Source organism: Oncorhynchus tshawytscha, unplaced genomic scaffold, assembly GCF_018296145.1.
Source record: "Oncorhynchus tshawytscha isolate Ot180627B unplaced genomic scaffold, Otsh_v2.0 Un_scaffold_1528_pilon_pilon, whole genome shotgun sequence".
NCBI classification, from domain to species: Eukaryota; Metazoa; Chordata; class Actinopteri; order Salmoniformes; family Salmonidae; genus Oncorhynchus; species Oncorhynchus tshawytscha.
Genome location: NW_024609832.1, coordinates 814863 through 837500, shown reverse-complemented (window position 1 = coordinate 837500; position 22638 = coordinate 814863). Strand labels below are relative to the sequence as shown.

Genomic DNA, 22638 nt, shown 5'->3' with positions numbered 1-22638 from the left:
CATGTTAGCTGTCTTCCACAGAACAGGAGGGCTTCTTACTGGTAGTTAATGGATTGATTCATGCCAGGCCAGGTATGCACACACTTTGGGTCTATTTATTAGTGCAAACTGTTGAAAAAGGTTTTGCAGCAAAAATTTACAATTAAAATGTGTTTATATTGGACAGGTAGTAATACAGGTAGGTTTGTCCCATTTTCTTCCGTTTGATTCCTAATGAATACACCGCTGGTGTCTCAGGTCTGAACCAGTCCCTGATAGATCTGTCCAGGCCTGGCGTTGATTAGCTTGGTAAAGACACACAGAACCGACTACCTAATAATAATAATCTCTCTCTTTGTCTCTTCACTTTTTCTCTCCCTCTTCCAGATGGTTCCCTCCCAAAAGAGCCCAAAGGAGACTTGTCCAGTCAGCTACCAGGTAGGATGACACACACACACCAGCATTCTGTGTGTTCCTGTGATCTTCTACCCTCCCTTCCACTTTCTCTCGTTTTGTTTCACTGTTTTGACTGGGATCTTCCATTGATGTCTGTCTGTTGTAGCAGCATGTGTTTAGTGTGGGTGTGTTTTGACTGGGATCTTCCATTGATGTCTGTCTGTTGTAGCAGCATGTGTTTAGTGTGTGTGTTTTGACTGGGATCTTCCATTGATGTCTGTCTGTCGTAGCAGCATGTGTTTAGTGTGTGTGTGTTTTGACTGGGATCTTCCATTGATGTCTGTCTGTTGTAGCAGCATGTGTTTTGACTGGGATCTTCCATTGACGTCTGTCGTAGCAGCATGTGTTTAGTGTGTGTGTTTTGACTGGGATCTTCCATTGATGTCTGTCTGTCGTAGCAGCATGTGTTTAGTGTGTGTGTTTTGACTGGGATCTTCCATTGATGTCTGTCTGTCGTAGCAGCATGTGTTTAGTGTGTGTGTGTTTTGACTGGTATCTGCTGAAGTGTCCCCCTCCCCCCATCTCTCCAGTCTGGTCTAAAACTGATTTGTTTTACTTCCTTGTTTTTAGGCAGGGTTATAGGTTGAGCCTATTGTTCTGAGTCATTCAGCAGTGATGTCACTGGTCTGCCCTATAAAGGGGTTAAAATAAATGATGTCTTCTAAGATCTAAAGGTTGAAACCAGTCCATCTGGTGGCCTGCTCTCTCTCTCGCTGGTCACACTGGGATAGGGGGAGGGAGGGAGGGAGGAGAGGGGGATGGATGGAGAGATAGTGTTACGTAACCCTGGTTGTGACTTTGGTCCCTGACAGACATATGTTTAGTGTGAGGGGCTCGGGTGGGCTGTTTCTCTCTCTCTCTCTTCTCATCCTGTGTCTCAGTCTCTTACTCTACCCTGTTATTAGAAGTCTGGTCGAATGGAGAGAATGTGACGGGGAGAGATGGCGAGATTCAACTGGCAACTGACATTCTGGGGAAAACGGGATGGTCAGAGGGAGAGAGAAGGAATAGGGGCGAAAGAGAGGGAGTGAGAGGTAAGCAGGGAAGAGGGAGCCTAGGACAGACCGATGGAATGTTTTGAAATCTATTATTAATGCTTGTCACTAGCACAGATGGGCAATTATTATTATTTGTATTTTTTCTATATTTTTTTGTGTGTGTGTGTGTCAGCTGTACCCACAGTGAGGGCATTGTTAAAGTGCTGCAGCTGTGGCTGATCAGCCTGGCCATCAGCCAATAAGATCGCCCCCTCAGTCTCCCGAGCCAATAGGATCACCCCCTCTGTTTCACCGACCAATCAAATCTCCTCCGTGGGGCTGGGAGTTGGGAGAATCGGATGTCAATCAAAGTTACCAAACTAGGCTAATGGGGGGTAGAGTAGCTGGCAACAAGACCGAGAGAGAAAGACAGAAAAAGAGAGCGGGAGTGTGAGAGAGTGCATTGTGTCTAGTAAATAATTACTAACAACAATCTGGTTGATGAACTAGTAGAGAGAACGGTGGAGGGAGGAAGAGATTGAGAGTGCTTAAGCCCTGAAAAACTGAAAACCATAATGGAGAGGGAGAGACTCTCTCTCTAGTGACAATCTTCTCCGTCAGGACGTAGTGACACCTGCATCTATCTCACACACAGAGATTCACATTCCAGACTCTCTCTCAATTCAAATACTTTATTGGCTTGGAAAGTGTTGGCACACATTGCCAAAGCAAACATATAGACACACCTATCAAATCAATGATAACGCAGATAGATAATAGTAAAAATGATAATACTCAATGAGTAATAACATTTAGCAGGACAATACAGTAAGAAATAAATGAAGACAATAATGAAATAGTGAGAAAGACCGGTAGAAATGTTTTTGCTCTGGCTGGTCGTTCTACTGGCTGTCCCTGCGGTTGTGGCAGGAAGCTACAATTTTTGTAGGGAATATGGCACAAATGGGTTTTTCTCCCAATAGTTATTGGATTTTCTGTTTTTGTTGAATAATTTTTGTATTTGTTTTAAATTTGGGGGAACAAGTCTGTATAGTTCTGTCAGATAGTCTGCCTCGTGTACTGTCTGACAGTACTTCATTATTTTATAGTGTCTTCTAGCCACGGGATGTACTTTGAGGGGGTTTTATTTATATTTCTCGCCAACATGGGTGGTGGAAATGATTATTTTTGCACAAGTATAAAAAATCAAGAACATATCTTTTTATTTACATGAAGTATTCAGACTCTTTGCTATGAAACTTGAAATTGAGTTCCGGTGTATCCTGTTTCCATTGATCACCCTTTAGATGTTTCTACATCTTGATTGGAGTCCATCTGTGGTAAATTAAATTGATTGGACAGGATTTGGAAAAGCACACACCTGTCTATATATGGTCCCACAGGTGACAATGCATGTTAGAGCAATGAAGTCGATGGAATTGTCCGTAGAGCTCTGAGACAGGATTGTGTCGAGGCACAGATTTGGGGAAGGGTACCAAAACATTTCTGCAGCATTCAAGGTCCCCAAGAACAAAGTGACCTCCATCATTCTTCAATGGAAGAAGTTTGGAACCACCAAGACTCTTCCTAGTACTGGCCGCCAAGCCAAACTGAGCAATCAGGGGAGAAGGGCCTTGGTCAGGGAGGTCACGAAGAACCCAATGGTCACTTTGACATAGCTCCAGAGCTCCTCTGTAGAGATGGGAGAAACTTCCAGAAGGACGACCATCTCTGCAGCAGTCCACCAATCAGGCCTTTTTGTTAGTGGCCAGACATAACACTCCTCAGTAAAAGGCACATGACGGCCCACTTGGAGTTTGCCAAAGGGCACCTAAAGGACTCTCATACCATGAGAAACAAGATTCTCTGGTCTGAAGAAACCAAGATTGAACTCTTTGGCCTGAATTCCAAGCGTCATGTCTGGAGGAAACCTGGCACCATCCCTACAGTGAAACGTGGTAGTGGCAGCATCATGCTGTGGGGATGTTTTTCAGCAGCAGGGACTGGGAGACTAGTCAGGATCGAGGGAAAGATGAACGGAGAAAAGTACAGAGAGATCCTTGATGAAAACCTGCTCAAGACCTCAGACTGGGGCAAAGATCTCTGAATGTCCTTGAGTGGCCCAGCCAGAGCCCCGTTTTGAAGCCGATCGAACATCTCTGAAGAGACCTGAAAGTAGCTGTGCGGTGACGCTCCCCATCCAATCTGACAGAGCTTGAGAGGATCTGCAAGGAAGAATGGGAGAAACTCACCAAATACAGGTGTGCCATGCTTGTAGCGTCATACCCAAGAAGACTCGAGGTTGTAATCGCTGCCAAAGGAGCTTCAACAAAGTTCTAAGTAAAGTTTCTGAATACTTACGTAAATGTCATATTTCAGTTTTGTATTTTTAACCTGTTTTTTTCTTTGTCATTAAGGGGTATTGTGTGTAGATTTAGGGGGTGGGATTATTTAATACATTTTTAGAAGGCTGTAACGTAACAAATTGTGAAAAAAGTCAAGGGGTCTGAATACTTTCCCCGTCATCTGGACCTTTTTTGTAATATAATATTAGTATTTTTTTAGATTGGCTGTCAGTGCCCAGGTGTAACAGAACTGTTGCTGTAGCTCGTCTTTTGTGGGGGACAGAAGCACCAGATCATCTGCATACAGGAAGCAGTTTATTTCTGTGTTAAGAGTGAGACCAGGGACTGTTGATTGCTCAAGTGTTTTAGCCAATTCATTTATATAGATATTAAATAGACTTGAGCTCAAGTTGTTTCCCTGTTTTACTCCGCACCTGTGGGAAAATACATCTGTATGTTTATCTCCAATTTTGACTGCTCACTTCTTATTTCTGTACATTGATTTGATGACGTCATATGTTTTTACTCCCACACCCTTTTGTAATTAGTTTGAATAAAATGCCTTCATGCCAAATTGAATCAAAAAGCTTTTTGGAAATATACAAAGCAGGAGAAAATGTTTTATTTTTTAAAAACATATTTTTCAATTAGGGTGTGTAGGGTATTAATATGGTCTGATGTTTTATAATTAGGTATTAATCCAATTTGATTTCACTGAGTGCAGTAATCTGCTGTTCATGATAGTGCAGAATATTTTCCCCAGGTTACTGTTGAAACAGATGTCATGATTATTGTTTGAATAATTGTCTGTTATCCAAACAGTTCACCTCTCTATTCCCATATCCTCCCTGCTCTACTCTGGAGAATGGGAACCAGTTTATGGGAATACCGGGAATTCCAACACAGGCCTCAGTTGGAAAAAGCCAGTGATACAATGTATTTAGGCACGCCCTCTATGCTATCTCAAACGTACCATTACCCAAACCAGCCTGACCCATTCTCTCCCTGGGCCCCCATGAGGCCCCTGTAACAGCTGACTTCAGATCAGTTTTCATGAGTTTAATCCGGACCATAACCATTATGAGATTAGCACTTTAACATGCTCTGGATCATCATATCAACCTGTTTGAGTGAGAGATGGTATGAAGAGAACTTCTCTGCTCTCCATACCTCCCTCTCCATCTGTCCTGGCAACTGGCATATACTGACTTACACACACATTTCTCTTCTGTGCATGTTTGTACCTGTTTATAGTGTGTGTGTGTGTGTGTGTCTGTAAATTGCTTTGTGACTGCAAGGAACTAATGTTCACTTCACCTCCTGGAGCCCCCATTAATCCGCAGCCTGTGATGTGTCTGTTTGAGTCCAGTCCTACATAAAGAGAAACCGATGACGTAGGCTTTCACATGCAGCAGAGATTGATTTGGTCTTGCCTTATTTTCCTTGAGATGATACATACTGGCCTTGTTCTGATTTTGACCGTGAACACAACGCCATGTCATCATTCACAGGAAGAAAAACCAACAGATTTGTCAGGTTCATTAACAAGGACACACACTTCGTAACACAGGATTATTTGACCCTTTGTCACTTGCTTATGTAGGATTCCGTAGTTGCCAGACATAGATTGGCTGTAGCTATGGATCCCTTCAATCTATCGTTTGACTTTCTGGCCTGAGTAACTCCTCACCCAAATATCCCCCCCATACTCCCTCTATCCTCTCTCTCTCTCCTTCACTGCTGGGGGTGGTCATGTTACTGTCACGAATGCATGGAAGCGGATCTGAAGAGCACTGGATTTGACACTCTCTTTTGTGAATGGGGCCTTTTTCGAATATTTGCTAAAAACCTGTATGCTACCCAGCCAGCATAGATGTTATCTGCATATAAGAGTCTCTGACCGTTATTTTACTGCTGTGTTGTGGTCATGTTCCAGGATTGAGGAGTTTACCATGTCAGTCACCGGCTTCATTAATAAGTGCACCAACGACATCATCCCCACAGTGACCGTACGTACATATCCCAATCAGAAGCCATGGATTACAGGAAACAGCCACACTGAGCTAAAGACTAGAACTGCCGCTTTCAAGGAGCGTGACATTAATCCGGATGCTTATTAGAAATCCTGCTACGACCTCCGACGAACCATAAACAGGAAAAGCTTCAATACAGGACTAAGATTGAATTCTACTACGCCGGCTCTGACGCTCGGCGGATGTGGCAGTGCTTGCAAACTATCACGGATTACAAAGGGTGGGCTGCCCAGTGACGCGAGCCTACCAGACGAGCTAAATGCCTTATATGCTTGCTTTGAGGCAAGCAACACTCAACCATGCATGAAACCACCAGCTGTTCCAGACGACTGTGTGAACACTCTCTTCGTAGCCGATGTGAGTAAGACCTTTTTAAACAGGTTAACATTCAAAAGGCAGTTTACCAGGACATTTTCAGCCTCCCTAACCCAGTCTGTAAAACCTACATGTTTCAAGCAGACCACCGTAGTCCCTGTGTCCAAGAACGCAAAAGTAGCCCGTCTAAATGACTATCGCTCAGTAGCACTCACGTCTGTAGCCATGAAGTGCTTTGAAAGGCTGGTCATGGCTCACATCAACACCATCATCTCAGACACTCTGGACCCACTCCAATTCACATACCGCCCAAACAAATCCACAGATGATGCCATCTCTATTGCACTCCACACTGCCCTTTCCCACCTGGACAAGAGGAACATCTATGTTCACCAACAACAATTAGACAGCCAATAGGGAGGAGGTCAGAGACCTGGCAGTGTGGTGTCAGGACTACAAACTCTGCCTCAATGTCAGCAAGACAAAGGTGCTGATCGTGGACTACAGGAAAAAGAGGGCCAAGCATACCCCCATTCGCATCAACAGGGCTGTCGTGTATCGGGTCGAGAGCTTCAAGTTACTCGGTGTCCACATCAGTAAAGATCGATCATGGTCCACACTAGGGCTGTTACGGTGACCGTATTACCACCACACCAGCGGTCACGAGTCATGACGGTAGGTCAAGTTCCACATGACTGTTTAGTCACGGTAATTAGGCTTCTCCAAGTTCTGATGCTGCTGCTGGTCATTAGTAGCCTACCAAACTTACTAACTGCCTGGTACTCAGCACTCTATTGTCCCTCTAATCACCCTGACATCAATGCAAATGTAATCGAAAATCTAACACTTCATGAGAGCCCATGAGCTCATGTGGCGCAACATTTCTATAGGCTATGCAATTGTGTGAAAAAACAGAGTACTGGCTTCTATTAAAAAGAGGAGGATCCCATCAGATTTCTATAGGCTAGGCCTACTATATTTATATTTAGCACATTGCTTGTCATTAAATCAAATCAATCAATCTTTACAACAGGAGTATAGCCTACCTGGCTGGCATGAAAACGAACCACGGGAAAACCGTCCTCCATTCTCTATTTAAGTGCACAGATGACATGTTTTGGTCCATTCTAAATCAAAACGCATTTCACAAATATTATTTAGTATATGTAAATGCAATATTAAATCAAGAATATTTTGATGGATGACAATATTAGCCTGTTACTTGTGAATGATAAATGATCACTTGTGAATGATGCCCAGTTTAAGGCAAGAAACAGTGCGTGCTTTTGTGTTTTTTGCGACCTTTTTCAACTCACAGTAGCACACCTCATGTAGGCCTATATGTTTTGATAAGGTTTGTATCACAACTAAAGTGGCCAAATAACTTCTTAAAATGAAGCACATTAATCCGCTTTACAAAGGGTGTAGAGCCTAACTGGCATACATATGTAGTTTCACCATAACAATTGACATTTTATAATAAAAGCATTACATGCATAATCACATTTGGGTTCCCTTTTGAGAATGGTGTTTTCTGCTAATGGGACATTCACACTTATAGCCTACTACCATGTGCTTATTGCTGCACTTATAATGTGAAGAAATGGCCTAGTAGTTTATCAACATTTTAAGAGGAATGTTCTGCGTCAGGCTCAGTGTTTGTATTCATTTGGGATCTATCACATCCCACAACTGTCCCAGACTATGTTTGTAATATTTATTTATTGCACAGAATAGAGTAGGTCAACTTTTGTACTATGGGGGATATTAGATTGACATAGGCTTGTGCTTTTGTTGTTCGTTAGACCTACTCATCTTGTTGGCTGACGAAAAGTAAATGTGCACAGTTCTTTCAATATGCACGTCGGAACTGGATAAGGACGCACGCAGTGGCGTCCCCGATGTGTCTGTCTTCACTTGTAGCCTGTGAGAAAGGGAAGGGAATTATAATTATTATATTCAGCCCAAGGGCACAACAGCCACTGGCTGCAAAAGGCTTTTTTTTAATGGGGCATTATGGCCACACAAAGGAGAAAAGACTGGTGCATCACCAGTCTCAACAGTGAAGAGGTGACTCCGGGATGCTGGCCTTCTAGGCAGAGTTCCTCTGTCCAGTGTGTGTTCTTTTGCCCATCTTAATCTTTTATTTTTATTGGCCAGTCTGAGATATGGCTTTTTCTTTGCAACTCTGCCTAGAAGACCAGCATCCCGGGGTCGCCTCTTCACTGTTGACGTTGATACTGGTGTTTTGTGGGTACTATTTAATGAAGCTGCCAGTTGAGGACTTGTGAGGCATCTGTTTCTCAAACTAGACACTCTAATGTACTTGTCCTCTTGCTCAGTTGTGCACCAGGGCCTTCCACTCCTCTCTATTCTGGTTAGAGCCAGTTTGCGCTGTTCTGTGAAGGGAGTAGTACACAGCGTTGTACACAGCATGGAATAGCCTTCATTTCTCAGAACAAGAATAGACTGACGAGTTTCAGAAGAAAGTTCTTTGTTTCTGGCCATTTTGAGCCTGTAATCGAACCCACAAATGTTGATGCTCCAGATACTCAACTAGTCTAAAGAAGGCCAGTTTTATTGCTTCTTTAATCAGAACAACAGTTTTCAGCTGTACTAACATAATTGCAAAAGGGTTTTCTAATGATCAATTAGCCTTTTTAAAATGATAAACTTGGATTAGCTAACACAATGTGCCATTGGAACATGAGTGATGATAGCTGATAATGGGCCTCTGTACGCCTATGTACAGTGCCTTGCGAAAGTATTCGGCCCCCTTGAACTTTGCGACCTTTTGCCACATTTCAGGCTTCAAACATAAAGATATAAAACTGTATTTTTTTGTGAAGAATCAACAACAAGTGGGACACAATCATGAAGTGGAACGACATTTATTGGATATTTCAAACTTTTTTAACAAATCAAAAACTGAAAAATTGGGCGTGCAAAATTATTCAGCCCCTTTATTTTCAGTGCAGCAAACTCTCTCTAGAAGTTCAGTGGGGATCTCTGAATGATCCAATGTTGACCTAAATGACTAATGATGATAAATACAATCCACCTGTGTGTAATCAAGTCTCCGTATAAATGCACCTGCACTGTGATAGTCTCAGAGGTCCGTTAAAAGCGCAGAGAGCATCATGAAGAACAAGGAACACACCAGGCAGGTCCGAGATACTGTTGTGAAGAAGTTTAAAGCCGGATTTGGATACAAAAAGATTTCCCAAGCTTTAAACATCCCAAGGAGCACTGTGCAAGCGATAATATTGAAATGGAAGGAGTATCAGACCACTGCAAATCTACTAAGACCTGGCCGTCCCTCTAAACTTTCAGCTCATACAAGGAGAAGACTGATCAGAGATGCAGCCAAGAGGCCCATGATCACTCTGGATGAACTGCAGAGATCTACAGCTGAGGTGGGAGACTCTGTCCATAGGACAACAATCAGTCGTATATATACTTTTCTTCAGCAGGGACAGGGAAGATGGTTAAAATTGATGGGAAGATGGATGGAGCCAAATACAGGACCATTCTGGAAGAAAACCTGATGGAGTCTGCAAAAGACCTGAGACTGGGATGGAGATTTGTCTTCCAACAAGACAATGATCCAAAACATAAAGCAAAATCTACAATGGAATGGTTCAAAAATAAACATATCCAGGTGTTAGAATGGCCAAGTCAAAGTCCAGACCTGAATCCAATCGAGAATCTGTGGAAAGAACTGAAAACTGCTGTTCACAAATGCTCTCCATCCAACCTCACTGAGCTCGAGCTGTTTTGCAAGGAGGAATGGGAAAAAATTCAGTCTCTTGATGTGCAAAACTGATAGAGACATACCCCAAGCGACTTACAGCTGTAATCGCAGCAAAAGGTGGCGCTACAAAGTATTAACTTAAGGGGGCTGAATAATTTTGCACGCCCAATTTTTCAGTTTTTGATTTGTTAAAAAAGTTTGAAATATCCAATAAATGTTGTTCCACTTCATGATTGTGTTCCACTTGTTGTTGATTCTTCACAAAAAAATACAGTTTTATATCTTTATGTTTGAAGCCTGAAATGTGGCAAAAGGTCGCAAAGTTCAAGGGGGCCGAATACTTTCGCAAGGCACTGTAGATATTCCATAAAAAAATCAGCCGTTTCCAGCTACAATAGTCATTTACAACATTAACAATGTCTACACTGCATTTCTGATCAATTTGTTGTTATTTTAATTGACAAAAAATGTATTTTCTTTCAAAAACAAGGACATTTCTAAGTGACCCCAAACATTTGAACGGTAGTGTACCTATCTACCTCAACTCGGTACTGGTACCTGTATATACACTGACTGTACAAAGCATTAGGGGCACCTTCCGAACAGCCTCATTTCGTCGGGTCATGGACACTAAAAGGTTTTGAAAGCATTCCACAGGGATGCTAGCCCATGTACTCCAATTCTTCCCACCTGTGTCAAGTTGGCTGGATGTCCTTTGGGTGGTGGACCATTCTTGATACACATAGGTAACTGTTACGCGTGAAAAACCCAGTAGGCCTGCAGTTCTTGACACAAACTGGTGCGTCTACTACTCTGTTCAAAGGCATTTACATGTTTTTGTCACCCTCCTGAATGGCACAAATATACAATCCATGTCTCAAGGCTTCAAAATATATATTTTTAAACTTTATCCTCCACTTCATCTACACTGATTTGAAATGGATTTAACAAGTGACATCTAAGGAATCATATCTTTCACCTGGCTTCACCTGGTCGGTCTGTCATCGATAGAGCAGATGTTCTTAATGTTTTGTACAGCGTTACTAATTTTATATTTTTTATTACTTTTATTATTACGTGTTTTTACTTTTTAAATTATTTCTTTTTTTCTCAGCATTTTTAAGGGCCTGTAAGTAAGCATTTCACTGTTTTTTGTCACATGCTTCGTTAACAGGTGTAAAGTAACATTTTATTTGAATTCTCTCTAAGCCACACACACACACACAAACCGACACAGGACACCAGCTCACACAGGAGGAGCTGCTAGCTTCTTAGTTTAGCATACATTGGCCTAGCTTAGCACCACTCCTCAAAAGCAATTGTTTATTTTGTTGCCCAAAAAATATCTCTTAGCCTTGGTTAGCTTAATTTCGATAGCATAGGATTATGGGGCTAATTCTTGTCTTTCACAATGTAATTAGCATCTGTTTTGGCATAGTTTAGCTGGGGGTGTGTTAGCAGAGGAGCTAGTTTCACATGCTGCCTGGCCGGTTGGAGTGACAGACTTTGTAAAACTGGGAATAAAACATGCAGATGTGTTGGAGGAGGATAACGTCCATACTGGGGACCCTTTTCACGTGTGGCTTTACACACCGACAGGCTCCGCCCTCATCCAGCTGACGGGTATGCCAAACGTTTAGGGTGGATCATCTAAAATGGCAACCGGTTCCTTTATTTATGGTGTACCACGTGGTGCTCCGACCAAAGGAAATAATGGCCATTTCAGATTCTGCCTTTTGATCAGGGGAGGAAGGGGCGGCAGGGTAGCCTAGTGGTTAGAGCGTTGGACTAGTAACCGGAAGGTTGCAAGTTCAAACCCCCGAGCTGACAAGGTACAAATCTGTCGTTCTGCCCCTGAACAGGCAGTTAACCCACTCTTCCTAGGCCGTCATTGAAAATAAGAATTTGTTCTTAACTGACTTGCCTGGTTAAATAAAGGTAAAATATATATTTTTTTTAAGTATCTTTATAGAGTATCTAGATGCACTATTCCACTCTCCCCTCTTTGGTTTGAATGGTAAAGTAATGGTTAAAGACAGCTATGTATTTTTGAAGAGTGAGGGCGGGAAAGCGAGAGAGAGCAGAGAAAAAAACAGAAAGTGGCCCATCCCTCCACCCGTGTCCGTTTGCTGTGGTCGAGTCAGGGTGACATCATCGTCTGCAGCAGCATTGCAGGGTTTTTACTTTCCTTTCTTCCTCTCTCTTTTTCTTGTTCACTCGTTTTTGTTGTTGTTGCTCGTCCATCCTGGCTGTCACTTCTCAGCTGCTTTCATAAATCCTCAACTCTCCTGTCTCTCTACCTCTCTCCTCTCTCTCTCGTGTTTCTTTGTGGCCTTGTGTGTATCAGATATTCTAGCTGCTCCCATAAGTGTAAAGATGTCTGTGAAAAAACACATCATACTGTGTGTGTGTGTGTGTGTGTGTGTGTGTGTGTGAGAGAGAGCTGTATTTAAAAAGCAATTAGCAATCTGTCACACACACACACACACACACACACACACACACACACACACACACATGCACTGAGTATGGTTGTGGGAGTGTGGAAAGTGTTCCAGAAGCTCACCACAGGGGCAGCTGAATATAGAGGAGCTCAGGTCATAACACACTACAAGTAACACTGGAATTATTATGGAATACAGAGCAGGGCCAAGGAACACACACACTTCTTCTTCCTACAGGCAGACTACTAGGAGCCTGTCTGAGTCTGGTCACTACTCTCCCATCTGACGTGGATGTGTGGTTATATAATTGAATAAAGAGGAGGGCTATTGCTATGAGGAGCTATACAATATTAGTTTAGTGAATTTACAGAGCACTACAAGGCTTCCACTACCCACTTACACACACACACTTTCACCTACTGTAAAGACAAACCTTAACGTCCATCACCATTCTACACCCGGCACAGCCAGAAGAGGGCTGGCCACCCCTCAGAGCCTGGTTCCTCTCTAGGTTTATCCCTAGATTCCTGCCTTTCTAGGGAGTTTTTCCTAGCTACCGTGCTTCTACATCTGCATTGCTTGCTGTTTGGGGTTTTAGGCTGGGTTTCTGGATAGCACTTTGACATCTGCTGATGTAAAAAGGGCTTTATAAATACATTTGATTCAAGTCCATGGTAACCAACTGAGATAAAACCTAGGTATTTGGCTATTGCGCGAACCACCTCCTCTCTCTAAGGTGGGTGGGCTTTGCAATACAATTTGTATTCATGTATATAATCTCATTGTACCCCCTCGGGGAAGTTGAGAGAAAGATGAAAATGAGAGTAAACTATAGATCATTATTTTCTTGTCACCTCAGATATTGGAGGATTACTATAGCAATACATAATGCCTTTGGGAAGGGAGACATGCCATGCCCCCAGATGTTTCTGTGTGTGTGTGTGCTACGTTCCCCCAAGCTCTAAATGTATGGCCCATGAATAACAGCATGATAGAAAGATGTGTGTGTGCTCTCTTACTCCTCTGTGAGGCGCTGTAACATTGCAGAAAGAGTAATGTCACTCTCTCGCTCTCCAATTCAAAAGGCTTTATTGGCATGGGAAACATGTTTACATTGCCAAAGTGCAATAGATGCAACAAAAATTAAATGAACAATCAGAAATTAGCAGTAAACATAACACTTCAAATGTTATATTACTGGCTATGTTAATGAACAATGTGCAAATAGTTAAAGTACGAAATGGAAAATAAATAGATCAATATAGGTTGCATTTACAATGGTGTTTGTTCTTCCCTGGTTGCCCTTTTCTTGTGGGAACAGGTCACAAATCTTGCTGCAGTGATGGCACACTGGTATTTCACCCAGTAGATATGAGTTTATCAAAATGTGTAATTGTTTTCAAATTCTTTGTGGGTCTGTTTAATCTGAGGAAAATATGTCTCTAATATGGCCATACATTTGGCAGGAGGTTAGGAAGTGCAGCTCAGTTTCCACCTCATTTTGTGGGTAGTGGGCACATAGCCTGTCTTCTCTTGAGAGCCAGGTCTGCCACTGAGTCTGTACATATACAAAGCTTTCCTTGGTCAGGTATTCAGCCCCTGTGTACTCTCTGTTTATGGTCAAATAGCATTCCAGTTGGCTTTGTTTTTTTATTAGTTCTTTCCAATGTGTCAAGTAATTAATTAACTTTTTGTTTTCTCATGATTTGGTTGGGTGTTGCTGTACTGGGGCTTTGTCACATTCTGACCTTTTATTTTGTCTTTATGGTCAGGGCGTGAGTTGGGGTGGGCAGTCTGTTTGTTTTTCTATGTTGGTTTTTGTGTTCAGCCTAGTATGGTTCTCAGAGGCAGGTGTTGTTAGTAGTCTCTGATTGAGAATCATACTTAGGTAGCCTGGGTTTCACTGTTGGTTTGTGGGTGATTGTTTCCGTGTGAGTGTTTGTCGCCACACAGTACTGTTTCGGTTTTCATCACATCGTTTATTGTTTTGTATTTCAGTGTTCAGTTCGTTTTTAATAAATCGTCATGAACACTTACCACCTTGCATCTTGGTCCGATCCTTACTCCTCTTCAGACGAAGAGGAAATCTGCCGTTACAGGCTCTGTGTGTCTGCTTGTGTTTTGTGAACTCTTCTCTAGGTTCATCTCTCTGTAGGCAGGAGCATGGACAAAAAACAAAAAACCTACCGGGTCCCTAACATAGAAATCCGAATGTTTCAGATTAAAATAACGTACTGAACAATGTGTTAGTACATTTAATAACTATAAGCTTCTGCTGCTCTATACTACAATTGAGCAGATTCTATTTTCCACCTTCATGCATTTTTGGTACCTAATGTTAACAAAAGCTGCTGTGTCATGAGATTTGTAAGATGCTTTATTATAAATAACTACGCAATTGGTGACTTATTTTGTAATGTATTGTAGTCAGTTTTAATGAAGAAATGACCAATGATCCATGTTTCAGATTAAATCATTTATTACTAATTCTTATAAACATGGCTAACGCTCTTCTTCCTTTTGCATAAGACTTTCTAGCAAAGTCTTTCAATTCAAGAAAACGTCAATTATTTGCAATTCACCTGTTCCCTGAACTCTCTCTTCCTGTACATATCTCACCAATAATACATTTAGCTCAGTATGGGAAATGTCTGGAGTTGCATCACATATAACTGAGTAATTGATTGCGTCTTCTCTTTCATGAAGTATTGTTTTCAAAACCCTATATTCCTGGGGTTAGCTGTACACCTGAAAATAGCTGTGCAGTGACATCCCCCATCCAATTTCTAATAACCTGATTTTTGCTTTGTCATTATGGGGTATTGTGTGTAGATTGATTGAGGGTAAAAAAAACAATTTCAGCATTTTTAGAAGAAGGCTGTAACGTAACAAAATGTTTTCAAAACCACATATTCCTATGAAGTCGTTTTGGCTCTCAGGGCTGAGGTAATGAGTCAGTCGTGCTCCTTTCTTTTTGTCCCTGACTTTCTGTAAGTGCTCACGTAATAGCGGGTCATAATTTGACAACAGTTCCAGTAAGCCTAGGTAATGTCCATTATGTACATCATCAAGACTGAGTGATTTCCCCCAGAATGGCAGATTCCTAGATGCTAAGTACAGTGTCACATCCACAATCCTTTCTAGAAGTCTCTGTTTTTATACATTTCTGACTGAGTTTGTTTCTGCAGCTGACTGTCTATACCTGCAGCTGACTGTCTATACCTGCAGCTGACTGTCTATACCTGCAGCTGTTGTTACGGTTTGCTGCAGATTTTTCCATTTCCAGTAACAGTTCTTGTAAGACACCATCCTCATTCTCTGGTAGTTTGTCATACATTCTCTGCCATTTCACTGATGTTATCTTATAGCCATCCTTATTTTATAGCCATCCTTATCTTATAGCCATCCCAGAGAACTGGGTGATGGTTTACTTTGCCCTTGAGGAAAAAAAACACACAGAATGCAATATAATGCCTTTACACTCTTACTATAAATAAAACAGTCTCTCTGCAATCTCTCTTCAGTTTTCTAACTTACAATACGTAAATAATTGGGGAATGGTTCGCCTTTTGAGTCTAGGGGCATGATTTTATACAGTTCTGTCTCCTCACACACCTGTTGGCTAGTCTGTGAACAATAGCTTCTCTTTCGTGGTCTTGTACTTTCTCTGGCCACAGTGCTGGATCATCTAAAACCTCATCTTCCTCACTTAGAATCTGTCCATACTCTTCATTTCCCTTATTACATGCTTCTTCAATCTCTTCTGTCAGTCCTTCACTGGTACTGCTGCTACTCTTTAAATCCTCTTCCCCCTCCCTGCTCTCCTCTGCATCAGTCTGACAGCTTTCTGCTGGAATTCTGCCAACCTGGGCTCTCTAGGCACTAGGAAGTGAGTACACAAAGGGAATGTTAGGTTTAATGTTCGCTCCTACAAAGGTTACCATACTAAAAATCTACTACTGAAATAAAAAACGTTTTAACAGTATACATATCAAATAGAATTAAGTGTGTCTAAGTCATCATGTGCCAAACTTGACCATTTTAAAAATGGTCTAGTTATGCTGCTGCTGCTACAAAACTGCCTCACCTCCAAGGTCCGCTGTTTCAGCTTCATGTAGGGGACACACATTGGGATCTTTGTCTACATCAGTAGTAGTAGTCGCATCTACGGATAGATAGGCTACACGTTAGGTTTTAATTTTAGTCTAGCTAGCTAACAAATATCACGCAAATATTGGGGAGTACAGTTGTAATAGTATCAAAATAATAGCTAATTAGCTAGCCATAGCTGGTAGTGAGTCCACGGTAGGCAGCTACCTGTAGCTAGCAGACTATCAAGCTAGCTATATTGGCTAGCTTGGGTGACTCAGTTCGGCAGGCCGTCTGTACTGACTTACCACTCAAATCGTTCTCCTCGTTTTTTTTCTGGGAAAAACCGTAGTGAGTCATTTTTTTTCCTCCAGAATTTTGCTTTATCTGTCTCTGTTTCCTTTCTTAGTGGTTATCTCTCGTGAACGGTCAGATCAGCGGTATTTCTTTTCTCCTCATGGAGAATGGACCAAACCACGTGCATTATGGGGGGGTACAACCGGGATGGTTGGTTAGAGATGCCTGATCTGATCATGGTTATACGTTTTAATTTATCACATATTTCTTTTGTCTAACATTTTTAAAATGGTAAACAAATACTTTTCTAAACATTTAGGGGCCCCTACCATGCTAGGGCCCCATGAATCATTCATATTTTCCACCCCTTAACAATGCCCTTGTCTGTAGGTGATGGCTTTGTTATGGAAGGTTTGGGAATTTCTTCCTTTTAGGTGGTTTTAGAATTTAACGGGTATTTTCTGGATTTTGATAATTAGCAGGTATCGGCCTAAAAGCGGCTGCATGGTCCGGATTGATGGTCTGCATTGGCCGTGCAGCATTTACTGTGATGCGGCTTCCGGGCATTCATACTTTTTAGCGCTTCACGGATCAGCGCAGAGCTGTTGTGAAGGAAGTTGTCAAGGAAGTGAGTTTGGGTTGGTACAGGACCCCCCCACCTACTGTCAACCAATCATGTCAATGCGGAGCTATACGGAGCCCTCCACATTGTTACACAATTTGGGAGGCACACGACGATGCGGTACGGAGCTCAATTTGGCCTCTGCAAGCCTCCGACGGTTCCGCAATTGTGTCACACCCTCCATACGGAGTTGCCGACCACATTTTCAGATTAAGCATAAATTGGCTTTAATTCTGCTCTGCATGCATTATTTGGTGTTTTATGTTGCACACGGAGGATGTTTTTGCAGAATTCTGCATGCAGTCTCAATTTGGTGTAGTCCAATTTTGTGAATTCTTGGTTAGTGAGTGGACCGTAGACCTTACAACCGTAGGATGCTGAAAACGCAGATCCCACGATAGTTAATTGGGGTCAAATTTGTCTCCACTTTTGTAGATTGGGGTGATCAGTTCTTGGTTCGAAATATTGGAGAAGATGCCAGAGTTGAGGATGATGTTAAAGAGTTTTAGTATAGCCAAATGGAATTTGTGGTCTGTATATTTTGTCATTTAATTTAGGATACCGTCAACACCACAGGCCTTATTGGGTTGGATGGTTTATATTTTGTCCTGTAGTTCATTCAATGTAATTGGAGAATCCAGCGGGTTCTGGTAGTTTATAAAAGCTGATTCTAATATTTGTCATTGATCATGATTATGTTTTTGCTCTTTGTTCTTTTTTATAGAGCAAAAAGATTGGAGAAGTGGTTTATCCATGTCTCTGTTTTGTATAGATAGCTCTTTGTGTTGTTGGTTTAGTGTGTTCCAATTTTCCCAGAAGTGGTTTAATTCTATGGATTCTACATCGAGCTGGTTTCTGACTGGTTTCTGTGCTGTTTGTTTCACCATAGTGAAGGCATAGGCTCAGGTTTTCTTGGTCTCTGTGTTTGTGGTTGGATAGGTTTCTCAATTTCTTTATTAGGTTTTTTGCATTTTTCATCAAACCATTTGTCATTGTTGTTCATTTTCGTATGTTGTCTGCTTTAAAAAAAATGATAGGGAAGCTGAAAAGTCAAATATACTGTTTAGGTCAGTGATAAAGTGATCTACAGTACTACTGCCAAGGGATGAGCTGTAGGTGTACCTACCATAGGAGTCCCCTCGAACCCTACCATTGACTACGTACAGACCCAGCGTGTGACAGAGCTGCAAGAGTTGTGACACATTTTTAAAAATGTTTTCCCGTATTTGTGTCTAGGGGGGCAAATTGCGGAGGGTAGATGTTTGTCCCCCGGTGTGCTAAAAGTGTCAGGTTCTTGTCCAGTTCTGGCGTTTAGGTCGCCACAGACTAGTATATGGAGAAGCTGTCATTGTTAAAGTATGGGGATTCTATTGGGGGGAAAGTACAGTGCCTTCGGAAAGTATTCAGACCTCTTGACTTTTTCCACATTTTGTTACGTTACAGCCTTATTCTAAAATAGATTAAATAAACATCTTCAGCAATCTACACAATACCTCATAATGACAAAGTGAAAACAGGTTTTTAGACATTTTTGCAAATGTATAAAAAAAAACAAGTATTTACATAAGTATTCAGACCCTTTGCTATGATACTTGAAATTGAGCTCAGGTGCATCCTGTTTCCATTGATCATCCTTTAGATGTTTCTACAACTTGATTGGAGTCCACCTGTGGTAAATTCAATTGACTAGACATGATTTGGAAAGGCACACACATGTCTATACAAGGTCTCACAGTTGACAATGCATGTCAGAGCAAAAACCAAGCCAATGAGGTCGAAGGAATTGTCATTTGTGCTTCGAGACAGGATTGTGTCGAGGCACCGATCTGGAGAAGGGTACTAAAAAAATCTCTGCAGCATTGACGGTCCCCAAAAACACAGTGGCCTCCATCACTCTTAAATGGAAGAAGTTTGGAACCATCAAGACTCTTCCTAGAGCTGGCCGCCTGGCCAAACTGAGTAATCAGGGGAGAAGGTCTAGGACAGAGCTCTAGAATTCCTCTGTGGAGATGAGAGAAACTTCCAGAAGGACAACCATCTCTGCGGCACTCCACCGATCAGGCCTATATGGTAAAGTGGCCAGACGAAAGCCACTCCTCAGTAAAAGGCACATGACAGCCCGCTTGGAGTTTGCCAAAAGGCACCTAAAGACTCTCAAACCATGAGAAACAAGATTCTCTGGTTTGATGAAACCAAGATGGAACTCTTTGGCCTGGACGCCAAGCATCACGTCTGGAGGAAACCTGGCACCATCCCTACGGTGAAGCATGGTGGTGGCAGCATCATGCTGTGGGAAGTTTTTCAGTGGCAGGGACTGGGAGACTAGCGCTCAGAACCTCTGACTCAGGACCTCAGACTGGGGCGAGGGTTCCCCTTCCAATAGGACAATGATCCCAAGCACACAGCCAAGACAACGCAGGAGTGGTTTCATGACAAGTCTCTGAATGTCCTTGAGTGGCCCAGCCAGAGCCCAGACTTGAACCCGATCGAACATCTCTGGAGAGACCTGAAAATAGCTGTGCAGTGACATCCCCCATCCAATTTCTAATAACCTGATTTTGCTTTGTCATTATGGGGTATTGTGTGTAGATTGATTGAGGGTAAAAAAAACAATTTCAGCATTTTTAGAAGAAGGCTGTAACGTAACAAAATGTGGAAAAAGTCAAGGGGTCTGAATACTTTCGGAAGGTACTGTAGGTAGCATATGTGGACATTGTTCTCTGTTGAGATCATTTCCTTATTTATTTCTATCTAAAATGCTTCTGTTTTGATGAATTTTAATAGTGGGTTAGGTCTGCTCTATACCAAATTAGCATACCCCCTGAGCCTTTTCCCTGTTTTAGTCCTGGTAGTTTGGTGGATGGGGTTACTAGCTTTCTGTAACCTAAAGGGAGACACGTAGGTCCATCTCTCTATACCATGTTTCTTGTAGGAGGAGAATGTCTGTATTTCTGATTTCTTTGGTGAAGTCTGGGTTCCTGCTCTTTAGGCCACAGGTAGATGACCTCAGACCTTGTATATTTCAGGAAGAGATGGTAAAGGATTTGTGTTCCATAGTGTCCGGTGTTATTCTTATGGTTTTGCAGGCAGCATACCACCCTGCATCCCACTGCTGGCTTGCTTCTGAAGCTAAGCAGGGTTGGTCCTGGTCAGTCCCTGGATGGGAGACCAGATGCTGCTGGAAGTGGTGTTGGAGGGCCATTAGGAGGTGCTCTTTCCTCTGGTCTAAAAAATATCCCAATGCACCAGGGCAGTGTAGGGTGCTGTCTTTCGGATGGGACGTTAAACGGGTGTCCTGGCTCTCTGAGGTCATTAAAGATCCCACTTATCGTAGGGGTGTTACCCTGGTGTCCTGGCTAAATTCCCAAGCTGTCCTTCATACCATCATGGTCACCTAATCATCCCCAGCTTACAATTGGCTCATTCATCCCCCTCCTATTCCCCAGGTCGTTGCTGTAAATGAGAATGGGTTCTCAGTCAACTTACCTGGTAAAATAATGGTTAGATGAAAAAAATAAAAGGCTCTGACTATTAGGTGTGAGCAGTGCATGCTGAGCGTCTGGTGAATGCCTCTTAAGTCGATGGATGTGGCTTGGGCGGGTGCAGTAGTGTGTGTTGGGCCTGTTGCTCTGCTCACGGCCTGGGCATATGTGTGGCTGTCATGTTGAGGTCCTTGGTGCAGGGGTGGGGGGCAGAAGGGGCATAGGCCTGCTCTGGGGGGCCTATATAGGGTGTGGCTAGGGTTTGTTTGGTCTGTGGTCTGGGTGTAGGTCCTCTGGTTGTATCTCTCTCTCTGTAATGGCTGTGTTGTCCTGGATAACTCTAAGCACACAAATGTGTGAGGGAAGAAGGGGCTGTGGTGGCATAAGAAATATAGTCCAAGCCCAACTCCTGCAGGATATGGAGGGATTGAAGAGAGGGAAACCGGGGATAGAGAGAAAATAGTAGAGACACAGGGATAGAGATGAATTGGCCAGCAGGGGCTCTTTATCTCAATATGAAATAATGAGCTATATATGTCTCGCTGCTACTGTGGTGTAGGTGTTGTGCTGTTTTTGGGTGTAGGTAGGTAGGTTTTTCTCTGTTTAGTGAAGGACAGGAAGTGGTCTCATTTTTGTCAACACATAACCAGGAAATAAACTATACCCTTTTCTCCTCTCTCTCTCTCTCTGGGTTAGACACTAATACAACAGCTCTTTGTTTGACCAACCTTCCCTTTTTAACTCTTAAAGCAGGTGTAAGTTCCTACTTCTGAAACTATAGCCTCACTTATTCCTCTGTGTGTGTGCGTTCTTGCATCACTAGGGTTCATAGCCAGTTTCGTGGACTCAGTGGAAACATCTCTCTGTCAGTCAGATGGCTTCTTCAGTGGCAGGGATTTTCCTCACATCAACTGAGCCCAAAATAAACCTATTCTCTCCACCACTCTTCAACAGTTACTCCAGCTAGACCAAGTCAAAATCATGTTTCCCATTCTGAAAACTTTCTTTCTTTGACTGTGATGCTGAAAAAAATCTACCTCCTATTCCCCATATTCAAGGAAGAAATACAAAGGCAGACATTTTGAATTGGAGAACAAGTTGGATAAAACTAGGCCTATTTTTCCTGAAACCTTTCCATGGAAGAGGTGAAAATTTGAACATTGGGAGTTTCTGTAAAAAATCCTAACACTTCTGTCTTTCTCTCTCTCCAGGTTTTCGTAAAAATGAAGACATGAGAGCGATGGAGGTGTTGCCTATTCTAAAGGAAAAAGTTGCCTTCTTATCAGGTGTGTGTATGTGTGTGGTGTGTGTGAGAGATAATCCTGGTTTCTTCATAAACAAAGCTAATGGAACATGACATATTCGCTAATTGCTTCACACACTGACCTCTACCAGGCATGCAGCTACACACACTGACCTCTACCAGGCATAGAGCTACACACACTGACCTCTACCAGGCATGGAGCTACACACACTGACCTCTACCAGGCATGGAGCTACACACACTGACCTCTACCAGGCATGGAGCTACACACACTGACCTCTACCAGGCATAGAGCTACACACACTGACCTCTACCAGGCATAGAGCTACACACACTGACCTCTACCAGGCATGAGCTACACACACTGACCTCTACCAGGCATAGAGCTACACACACTGACCTCTACCAGGCATGGAGCTACACACACTGACCTCTACCGGGCATGGAGCTACACACACACTGACCTCTACCAGGCATGGAGCTGCACACACTGACCACCAGGCATGGAGCTACACACACTGACCTCTACCAGGCATGGAGCTACACACACTGACCTCTACCAGGCATGGAGCTGCACACAC

The 22638-nt window shown here is 42.6% G+C and overlaps 1 protein-coding gene and 1 long non-coding RNA gene across 2 annotated transcripts in view; one reads left to right on the top strand and one right to left on the bottom strand.

The window, feature by feature from the left end:
• LOC121846186 (triple functional domain protein-like) overlaps nt 1-22638 on the top strand; it is a 93730-nt gene that overhangs the window by 30320 nt on the left and 40772 nt on the right. The window contains exons 2-3 of the mRNA XM_042319521.1: nt 367-417; nt 22005-22079. Coding sequence (XP_042175455.1) covers nt 367-417; nt 22005-22079 — 126 coding nt within the window. The remainder of the gene's footprint in view (nt 1-366; nt 418-22004; nt 22080-22638) is intronic.
• On the bottom strand, nt 14765-16902 carry LOC112264509. The gene is made up of 3 exons (XR_002955650.2): nt 16701-16902; nt 16391-16468; nt 14765-16185 (listed from the first exon to the last, which is right to left on the bottom strand). It is a non-coding gene; the product is annotated as an uncharacterized LOC112264509 (long non-coding RNA).